Source organism: Sinocyclocheilus grahami, unplaced genomic scaffold (assembly GCF_001515645.1).
Source record: "Sinocyclocheilus grahami isolate Dianchi unplaced genomic scaffold, SAMN03320097.WGS_v1.1 scaffold27.1, whole genome shotgun sequence".
In the NCBI taxonomy this organism is placed as follows: Eukaryota; Metazoa; Chordata; class Actinopteri; order Cypriniformes; family Cyprinidae; genus Sinocyclocheilus; species Sinocyclocheilus grahami.
This window is the reverse complement of record NW_015505206.1, coordinates 2,878,605-2,889,618: the sequence shown is the minus strand read 5'-3', so window position 1 is coordinate 2,889,618 and position 11,014 is coordinate 2,878,605. Positions and strand designations below refer to the sequence as shown.

General features: G+C 36.2%; 1 protein-coding gene across 1 annotated transcript in view; it reads left to right on the top strand.

Moving 5' to 3' along the window:
- LOC107568422 (4-aminobutyrate aminotransferase, mitochondrial-like) overlaps positions 1 to 10,553 on the top strand; it is a 28,943-nt gene extending 18,390 nt beyond the window's left edge. Inside the window, exons 6-14 of the mRNA XM_016254397.1 lie at positions 3,813 to 3,866; positions 4,812 to 4,944; positions 5,343 to 5,435; positions 6,067 to 6,129; positions 6,212 to 6,275; positions 7,244 to 7,392; positions 8,340 to 8,477; positions 8,928 to 9,095; positions 10,363 to 10,553. Coding sequence (XP_016109883.1) covers positions 3,813 to 3,866; positions 4,812 to 4,944; positions 5,343 to 5,435; positions 6,067 to 6,129; positions 6,212 to 6,275; positions 7,244 to 7,392; positions 8,340 to 8,477; positions 8,928 to 9,095; positions 10,363 to 10,545 — 1,045 coding nt within the window. The 3' untranslated portion in view covers positions 10,546 to 10,553. The remainder of the gene's footprint in view (positions 1 to 3,812; positions 3,867 to 4,811; positions 4,945 to 5,342; positions 5,436 to 6,066; positions 6,130 to 6,211; positions 6,276 to 7,243; positions 7,393 to 8,339; positions 8,478 to 8,927; positions 9,096 to 10,362) is intronic.
- The last annotated feature ends 461 nt before the right edge of the window (positions 10,554 to 11,014 follow it).

Below are 11,014 nucleotides of genomic sequence, written 5' to 3'. Positions count from 1 at the left end.
CACACACTGGCCCAGCTAACCAATCACAACACACACTGGCCCAGCTAACCAATCACAACACACACTGGCCCAGCTAACCAATCACAACACACACTGGCCCAGCTAACCAATCACAACACACACTGGCCCAGCTAACCAATCACAACACACACTGGCCCAGCTAACCAATCACAGCACATTTTGTATTTCAGAAGGCGGGCTTTCATTTGATACAGGAACTATTCGAGCTGTTCATGCCAGACTGGGGAGAAAGGTGTTGTAATAATGTAAAATATGTGAAAAATTATGTGTTTTTCAAGCAAGCTAGTATGAGAGCCTGTTCTAGTACACCCCCAAAACAAAATCAAGATTTTGTAAAAGAGCATAATAGGACCCCTTTAAGTATTATATATATATATACAGTATAGTATAACTATGTTCAGTAAATGTGAGCAGTGTCCTGTGGCTTTGCATGAAGGCACGTTTGTTGTGGATGATTAAAAGTGAGTGACCGGTTCTGAGGACTTCCTGTGAGGATTGCCGGATTATGGATACAACAAACAGACCTGAGAGGCAGAAAGAGCGCCTTTCCTCTGTCTGCATGCTATTGGTTTGGTCCGTTAGCTTACTTGCATTTAATCAGCCTCAACAAATTGAGTGAAGCTACTGTCTCTCGCTCTCAGAGATGTCTTCAGGTGATGACTCAGATTTAATGAGCTTTGATTTCCCTCACACTTGCTGCTCCAGTATCATTTCGACGGAAGTGCATTATGGGATATTTTAGTTACATTAGTGTACAACCCCCAGTCTCCCACAGCATTCACAATGACAGACACATGCATACAGAAGGGATGTAACATTTTCTTCTTGACCACTGAAGCAGCAAGAGAAATTAGTTTGTTTCCTTCATGCATAACGTCAACATAACTGCAATCTTCTTGTGCTATTACTTAATGTTTTACTTAAAATTTTATATCTAGAGCTCTCTGTGATCCTGGATCAGCCACTGGACAGATTTAGTCGTCAGTCTGCAAAACAGATAACTCTGCCACTTTTGACATCTGACAAAAATGAGAATATTTTCAGATAACTGAAACAGTGGGTGGAGTGTTAAGCTAGTCTGTACTTGCTTGTCAAGAGTTCATGTGAATGTTTTTCCTTTTCTGCAGTACATTTTGTACTCTGTGTAGGTATAGGACATTAAAGGGTTAGTTAATCTTTTTTCTTCTTTCAGACAATCCAGTCGGAGTTATATAAAAAATTGTCTTTGATCTTTCAAGCTGTTTAATGCCACTCAGTGGGTGTTGCATGCATCGGTCCAAAAGAAGTTAAATAAAAAGCGCCCATCCATTAAAAAAAAAGTGTCTCACACGGCTCCGGGGGGTGAACAAAGACCTTCTGTAGCAAATGGATGCGTTTTTGTAAGAAAAATATCCATATTCAAAACGTAATAATCACTTTAATGTAGCTTGCACCAACAGTTGTACACAGAAGCAGTTCCGGGAGCATGACGTATGAGTTCAGTGTTGCGCATGCGCCGGTGAGTTTCGTGAAAACCAACATTTGTTTACAGGATCAAAGGAAGCAAAGTTTCCTTACTTTAGCAAAGGAAAACCAGTCTCCTCTTGGCTTATATCGAAATCCTTCAACATTCTTCTTTACAAATCCTAGTTTTGTACTTCTAATTAGTGACCGTTGTTTTGTTTTGATCTCTCCGCTGCGTTTCTGCGTTGTCACTTCTGAGCGGCGCATGCGCAAAGCTGACCTCATACGTCATCCGCCCGGAACTGCTTCCGTTTACAAAAGTGAGCGCAAGCTACATTAAAGTGATTATTACCTTTTAAATATGGATATTTTTCTTACAAAAACGCATCGATTCGCTACAGAAGGCCTTTGTTCACCCCCCGGAGCCGTGTGAGACACTTTTTTTTTTTGAATGGATGGGCGCTTTTTATTTCACTTCTTTTGAAAAGTCACTTCTGTTTAAACAGCTTGAAAGATCAAAGACCATTTTTAATATGACTCTGACTGGATTCGTCTGAAAGAAGAAAGTCTTATACACCTAGGATGACTTGAGGGTGAGTAATTTATGGGCTAATTTTCATTTTTGGGTGAACTAACCTTTAATATGCATGTAGTATATGTATAATTAAAGGAAGTATTTCTATTAAAAGATATAAAAGATTTTCAGAAATGTGCTCAGGCATTTAAACTCTTTTTTTTTAGATTATTACTTGATAGTTTACTCTATGGCAATAAAATCATAAAGATGGATCTCAACATGATGTAAATAAGAAAGCTAAAGAGATAAAGTTCACCATTTTTATATTTTTGTAACCTTTTTAAGTTTTGATAATAGAAATTACTTGATCAATTTATATAACTTTAGTTTTTTAAAATGGAATAGACTAATACCACAAAACATAATTATGGTAATAGCTTGGTAAGTTGGTAGTAAATTTACATATAAAAAATATTAATTATATACATTTTAGTTTGTTCTAAGAAAACATGTATTGTTTGAAATATGTTGATTAGGGGAAAGGGGAAAAAATGAAGAAACCGTGAAAACTTGTCCAGGCCAGAAATGGCAACAGCCATTTAAACCAAAGTTTATGATTTAAAATTCATCCCTATCTTCACTTGTTTGTGATTAGGCATCTAACAGTATAAAAATGTCCTATCGCGATAATTGCCAAAACACAGTATTTATAACAGTATTAAATTGCAAACTTAATAATAAAATGAAGTGACATGTGGCCAAGTATGGTGACCCATATTTGGAATTAGTGCTCTGCATTTAACCCATCCAAAGTGTACACACACAGCAGTGAACACACACACCCGGAGCAGTGGGCAGCCATTTTTGCTGCGGCGCCCGGGGAGCAGTTGGGGGTTCGGTGGGCACCTCAGTCATGGTATTGAAGGTGGAAGAGAGCGCTGTACATTCACTCCCTCCACCTACAATCCCTGCCAGTACTCCTTTGGGTTACGAGTCCGACTGTCTAACCATTAGGCCACGACTTCCCCCTATCTTCTAGTTAGACTTAACTTCTAGACTTAACTATCTTCTAGTTAGACCTATCTTCTAAGTTAGACTTCTCCTAACATGCGGACATGCTGAAAAACAGTAACACATTGCACAAAGAATATGTACAAAGTAAACAAATCTTTCAAACAGATTAAAGTGCAAAAGAACAGAACTCTTAAAAAAAACAATAAAGAGTAAAATTGATGGGATCTTTAGTATTGTTTGATAAACACCATAATGAATACAAAAATCTAAAAACAATTTTTTCAGAACAATGTACATTTTTATACAGCATGCATAGAGTGTTATAAATGTTGACTGGTTGATGGAAAAGATGCGACACTGATACTGTACATCTATTTGTGATATAATAATAATAAAGGAAACTACTATATGTTAATCTTAAAGAAATATAATTTACATTTTTAGCCAACAAATATGATGACATGAAAATGTACTGCATAACAGGAATGACCCATGAGGTAACAGCTGGTGTTTTCCCACAAACGCTTCCATGCTTGTTTCTGTTGAGCTCTCAGTATTCTGCCTTTAAACAAGTCTAATTTCTAAAATATTTTTTTTGAGAGATTAATTCGATAATGAAAAGTATTTGTGTATATTATTATTATTATTATTATTATTGTTGTTGTTGTTCTCCTAACATGCGGACATGCTGAATATCATGACAGTGTTCAGCTTTCTGTTTTTTGACAGAAGGGAACAACACAGTTCAACAATGTTATGCCAGATATCTATAATTATTTTTCTCTGCTTTGCCATAACTTGTCTGTTATATGTTCAGTATGTGCAAGAGCTCTCTGCTGGTCATAGCTGGGATTGCTATGCAGAGTTTTATGTAAGCTCAATTTAAAGAAAGAAAAAAAACACTAAATATTATGTGCACTTAAAATTTGGGCAGGACACACACGTTCATGTGAACCTTGGCATTTGTTCAGTTTGCTTTGGGTGCGTCTTGTTCTGCAGACATAACAGATCAGTTCAGGCATGTTTCCCCCTTTTTTATTTTTATTTTTACATATAGTAAAACAGTAATATTGTGAAAAGTTATGTCGATTTTAAATATCAGTTTTAATATATTTTAAATGTGATTTATTCCTTATGACGGCAAAGCTGAATTTCTAGCATCATTACTCCAGTCTTCGGTGGCACATGATCCTTCAGAAATCATTCTAATATGCTGATTTGCTGAAAAAACATTTCATATTATTATCAATGTACAAAACAGTTTAATATGCTTACTGTTTTTGTAGAAACCATGATACATTTTTTTCCAGATTTCTTTTTTAATGGACAGTTTAAAAAAACAACAGTTCTGTGAAATTCTGAGAGTTATTTTGTAACATTATAAATGCATTTACAGTAACTTTTGATCAATTTAATCCAACCTTACTAAAGTAAAAGTTTCTTTCAAAACAAAATCTTACCAAGTCCAAACTCTTGAATAGTAGTGTATACACACTTAATATTAGTAGTCTTTTTCAAATGGAAAACAGACCAAAAATATTGATTGCTCATCCTTCGCTACACAGATTTTTATTGAATTAAAAACTTTCCAGAATGAGAATGTCCTGCCCCCTTATACCACCTGTAACTGACGAGTAAAGTAGCAAGTAGCCAATCATGTTCATCTCTGTGACATTACTGAAGCCTGTTGGCTTTTATAAAGAAAGACATGCATGTTTGACCTAAACTTCCTGTTTCAAAGAAAATGGATAAATATAGGAAAGAAATACTTTTCTTGGGCACTTAAAACATTTTTACGAAATAATTAAATTCTTAGGGACACTGTTTCCTTTAGTGAATCCTTTTTGTGTGAATCTTTGTTTTCACAGAGTGCATTTGTCAACCGGCCGGCACTTGGTATTCTGCCACCTGAGAACTTTCCAGACAAACTGATCGAGAGCCTGCTATCGGTGAGTGTTGTTGAATTGCAAAAATCACAAGTAAAGCATCTCTTGAAAAATCAATCTGTTCATATTTCAAAACATCCAGGAAAGCTGATTACAGCATATGTCTCTGTGAGTTATTGCTGATTTTGCTGAAACGCTTCACAAGTACAGAGTAAGGACTACGTTTTGCACAAGGATTACAGATTGTCTGGATCTGCCCCAATAATGAGGCAACTACAACCTTTCACTTGAAGAACAGCTTGTGTTCAGTAGTTATAAAACAGCTCATTGTGATTCTCGTAATCTTGATAACATGCTTTGCAGATATCATAAATAAATGCACTCTTTTCCACATTGGCCTGAAGTGGCTTGCTATTTATTGTAGTGTGGAGTGCTGTAAATGACACTTTCTTCAAAATCAGATTGCCCCCAGCGGGATGACGCGAGTACAAACCATGGCCTGTGGTTCCTGCTCCAATGAGAATGCTTTCAAGACCATGTTTATCTGGTACAGAGTGAGTGCACTTTCCTCAGTTTGCTCTTGCGCGGACTTGATGTGTCATGAGGACCCACACAAAGCACATCTGCTTTATGTACTCTAGTTGTGAGATTGGTTGTATTCTGGCAGTAATAATACACATGGGGAAGCAGTCTTCTAAAACTGTTGCAGAAAAAAACTCACTGGAGTAACTATTAAATATAAAAAAATTCCTAATATAAAAACAAAATACTTTATAATAATAACTATTCTGATATTTTCATTGGTGTTATTGCATACATTTATATTATAATTATTTTTTTAATTACTTTATATTAGGGCTGTTATTGATAAAATTAATCATAACAAAATATGTGACCCTGGACCACAAAACCAGTCATAAGGGTAAATTTTTTAAAATTGAAATGTATACATCATCTGAAAGCTTAATAAATAAGCTTTCCATTGATGTATGGCTTGTTAGGATAGGACAATATTTGGCAGAGATACCAAATCTGGAATCTGAGGGTGCAAAAAAAATAAAATAAATAATACATTAAAAAAGTAAAATATATATACTTATTATATACTTTAAAAATATATACTTTATACACATTAATAACTCTTAAATCACCTGATATCAAATCATTGTTTTTACTTGTTTCTAGAATAAGGAGAGAGGATACGCCATCCCCTCTGAGCAGGAAGTCGGCACTTGCATGATCAACCAGGTTAGAAAAAAACACTACGCATGCGACTACGCAACATCATTTTATTTTCACACACACTAATCTCTTTTTTTCTCTCTCTCAGAGTCCTGGATGCCCAGATTTGAGCATCTTGTCTTTCATGGGAGCTTTCCATGGAAGAACTTTGGGTAAGTGCTTGGAAATTTTATGTTGACTTACGAAAAAAGAATTGAAAGATGTGTCTGATGCAGTTTTTGTAAAGTACGTTTTAAGCAGATTCTACAACCCCAATTCCAGAGAAGTTAGGACGTTTTGTAAAAATTTCACTGTCTTTTTGACTATCTGAGATGAGCTCTGGCCCTGAGAACCCGGCAGCATCGCTGCATAGAATTGATGTATAGCTTTCTCCTAGAGTAACAGAGTTTCAAGTTGCATTTCTTGATGCAGCAGCAGACTGTGTTAAGTGACAGCAGTTTTCTGAAGTACTCCTGAGCCCATGTGGCTATATTTAACACCGCAGCATGACTGTTTCTTATGCAATGCCATCTGAACGCTCAAAGGTCAAGCGCATTCAACTGAGGTTTCCTGCCTTGTCCTACATGTACTATGATTTTTCTGAATTCCCTAAATCTTTTCACAATATTACATATGGTAGTTGGTGAAAGACCTAAATTCTTTGCAATTTTGCATTGCGAAATGTGATTTTTGATTTGTTTGACACTTCTCTGAACTGTTTCATAACAGTTTAAAGTGGATATTCTATAACCTTTTCGCTATTATTTTGCCTCTGTCCCAACTATTTTGGAGTGTGTTGCAGCCATCAAAATCAAAATTTGTTAATATTTACAAAATACATTTACGTTGGTCAGTGAAAACTTTGGAAATATTTTCTTTGTACTTTTGTCAATTAAATAAAAGTTAAAGAGAATGAACTAATCACAGATTCTTGATTTTATTGCATTTTTACAAAACGTCCCAACTTCTCTGGAATTGGGCTTGTAATTCTCTATTTGACCTAGCCTGCTTATATTTGCCTTTCATTTGTTTGCCTTTGCAGCTGTTTGTATCGTATGACTTCATTTGAAAAACAAAGAAGCCTGGCTCTTTTGTTTTGACTAGGACACACATCCCTTATGTGTGTGCTGTTGGATTGCAGGTTGCCTGGCTACAACACATTCCAAAGTCATTCACAAGCTGGATATACCGTCCTTCGACTGGCCCATCGCACCCTTCCCTAAACTGCAGTACCCTCTGGAGGAGTTTGTGAGGGAGAACGCCCAGGAAGAGGCCCGCTGCCTGGAGGAGGTCAGAGATGTCTCCTTGATATGTTCACAAAAAAACGTTCCTCCAGGTTCAGGACAGCTTAAACTCAATCAACAGCATTTTTGGGTGTATCTCCTTTTCTTAAAAAATAAAATAAAATCTGCTACAGTGAGGCACTTACAATAAAAGTGAGTGATGCCAATCCATAAATGATAAAATGCTCACCGTTTCAATAGTATCACCACATGATATAAAATGACTGTATAAATTATTATTTAAACAGCTTTTACTATAGGTACTGCAACATTTACCATTGTTTGGAAAACTTTTATGCCAGATTTTCCAAGATTTTAATAGGAATGTGCATGATCAAGATTTTTGCATGAGGGCAAAAGATTAAAAAAGAGAGAGAGAGAGACAAATAGAAGCTATTTTTTGTGGTAATCAACATAATGCTACAAATGCAGTTGATTGAACTTAACTATTAAACCCCAGTAGTTTAATAGTAAACCACTGATGTCTTTTTGTTTGTGTGTGTATAGATAGATAGATAGATAGATAGATAGATAGATAGATAGATAGATTAAGTACTTGTAATTAGATTAAACTACATTTTAAAAACTTGTAATCAGACTACAGTTACTTTTTTATTGATTGCAGCATTATATATTAATAGATAGATTAAGTACTTGTAATTAGATTAAACTACATTTTAAAAACTTGTAATCAGACTACAGTTACTTTTTTATTGATTGCAGCATTATATATTATTCACACAATGGCAATAAATGATTCTTAATTTATTGATTGTTCCTCTTTTTGTTCCTTTCTAAAATGTTCCTTCCTAAAATAGCCTATATTTAGTTTATATTCAGTAGAATTGCAGCATTATTTAAGAAAAGCAGACTAGTCGCTGTGTTTCAGTGCACCTACTGCAAAGTGTTACCTACTTCACATAAAAGTAAGATATTAATGTTTGTGTGTGTCAGGCTGAGGATCTCATCGTGAAGTGGAGGCAGAAGGGCAAACCAGTGGCTGGCATTGTGATCGAGCCCATCCAGGCGGAGGGAGGGGACAACCACGCTTCACCTGACTTCTTCATCAAACTGAGAAATATTGCACGCAAGGTCAAAATGCTTCTTTTTTTTTTAGGCTGACTGTTCTCTAACGCTTAGTTATCGTCCTTGTTTACCGAATCTTTGCTTTGAAGTCATTTGAGAGAGACACTCCAGTAATAAATGGCTAAAATGAGGCTCTTTGAACTGTCCAATAAAAAAGGCACTCAAGACTCTGTAGGAAGTTCTTCTTATCTGCTCTAATTTGAATGAGATAAGGCAGGAGACAAAAGGGAATAATTTAATATGGCTGCTTTATGCAGAGAAAAGAAGCTCCTTATGTAATTGTGAGGAAGTCCACGCTCTCCCTGAATAGCTCGGGAAGTGTTCACTTCAAATGGAGCGTGGCGAAACGCAGCGGCCGTGTCCGGCGGGTGTTGTATGCAGTTGTATGCAGGCTGACAGGATGGCTTTTGACCGAGAGTGAGCCGACAGATGTTTATCTGTGTCTGGTTCTTTCAGCATGGCTGTGCTTTCCACGTGGATGAGGTGCAGACAGGTGGAGGAACAACAGGCAAGTTCTGGGCCCATGAGCATTGGGGCCTGGACGACCCTGCTGATGTTGTCTCCTTCAGCAAGAAGCTGCTGACAGGAGGATACTACCACAGGGATGAACTGCAACCAGACAAAGTAAGAGCTGTCACTGCTTCTGCATATGTTACCTCGTAAAGAATCGGCAACAATAATCACTCGCAGTAATTGTCCCCAACTGCCTGCTTTATCCTTTTTGTTATTGAGTCATCGTTGATGAATAGCATTATAATGTGTTTTAGTACCAGATGATTGTTCTGTCCGTTTCACAATCATTGTTTGTCTAAATAATTGCTTGTCCTTGGATGAGGTTCATAGCTGCGTGGAATTGAGCAATCACTCCCCCTACTGTCGAAAACATGTTTCTTCCTGTAAAGTAACCTTCTTTGGTTATCTCAATTCTAAACAAAAAATAGCTTGGGCTACATTTAGTTAATTGACTAGAAAGGCTAAATTACAAATATAACAGCTGATTGTTTTAAAGACCTGTGTTGGCAATAATATATGCACACAATGTGCCTTTTTGTTGCAACTTCCCAAATGTTGTAAAATATAAAGTGATCTTTTGTATCAAATGTTGTAAAAGAGATCTGAGTGTGATTATTTGAATAATGAAGTAATCACACTCAGACCCCTCCCCCTATTAGTAGTAGTAGTAGTATTCATTACTAAAATATTTGTATAAATTTGTATTTCTATTTTAGAATTTACTATAATTTTTTTGTTGTTGGAATAATAAAAGTAATGTATTTATTAATAAATGTTCATGTTTTTGTAATAATAATAATTATTATTATTACAAAACCATAACAAAAATGTCATTATGTTTTGGTCTAAGGGATCTTTTTGTGATTATTTTAATAATGAAATTAGTGATTATCATGAAAATGCTTGTAAGATTTCTTTCTTGTATTGACACATTACAACAAAAAATTGGAGGTGGAACGTTTTGCTTTGCTTTGCTTTGTTTTTCAAATAGCCAGTAGCCTTTTTTTAGGTATTTCCATTTAGAATACTTTACATTTACCAAAAAAAAACTTTGGTAACACTTTATTTTATGGACCAGTTCTCACTATTAACTAGTTGCTTATTAGCATGCCTGTTATTAACATATTGGCTGTAACTACTTCACTAGCTACTAATAAGCAGCAAATTAGGAGTTTATTGAGACAAAAGTCGTAGTTAATGGTTTGTTAACAGCGAGAATTGGACCTTAAAATAAAGTGTGACCATAACTTTTAATAGTGTATTTGCCTATAGATGACCTCAAAGCTAAAATACATAAACTAAATGCTACAAAATGCAAATGTTGGTTGCATGACATCTTTAATGACCATTTAAACTGACGTGACTGTATGCACCTCAGCCCTACAGAATCTTCAACACGTGGATGGGAGACCCCTCAAAGAATCTGTTCTTATCAGAGTTGCTTAATGTGATCCGAAGAGAGAACCTTCTGGAGGAGGTGATGCGCTCAGGGAAGACTCTTCTACAGGGCCTTTACGCACTGCAGGTACGGCCATCTCCATTTCTATCCTCACATGACTGATTCCTCACAGGTGCCACAGCTCAACACGAGATGCTTTAAAAGTGTTAATGGTTCTATTATGTGGACGTTCATTGTTCATCTGAGAGCCGGCCTCATAACTTCTGCTGGGAACCTGAGCCTGTAATCGATCTTGTCAGCATAATGAGTGTTTGTTTTGAGGCTGTGCTTGTGGATTGATGATACCTTTCACATTGTGAGCTGTACATTCGTTTATTGTCTCGTTATCTCTCATATTCAAGTGTTTAACTGAGCCTTGACCCCAAAACCTTTCACACGCACACTCCACGAGCTTCTATTCCCAGAAGCCCCTCCTTCATGATCAGCTCAAATCCATCTACAAATTAATAAACTTAAGTTACTGACGTGAATCTATTCACCTGTTGGAGCACTAACATTTCTGGTCTCTGTTTAGGCATGCATATTAATAATGATTTGTGTTTTTTTTTCTGACGATTCTGAGTTAACTGGG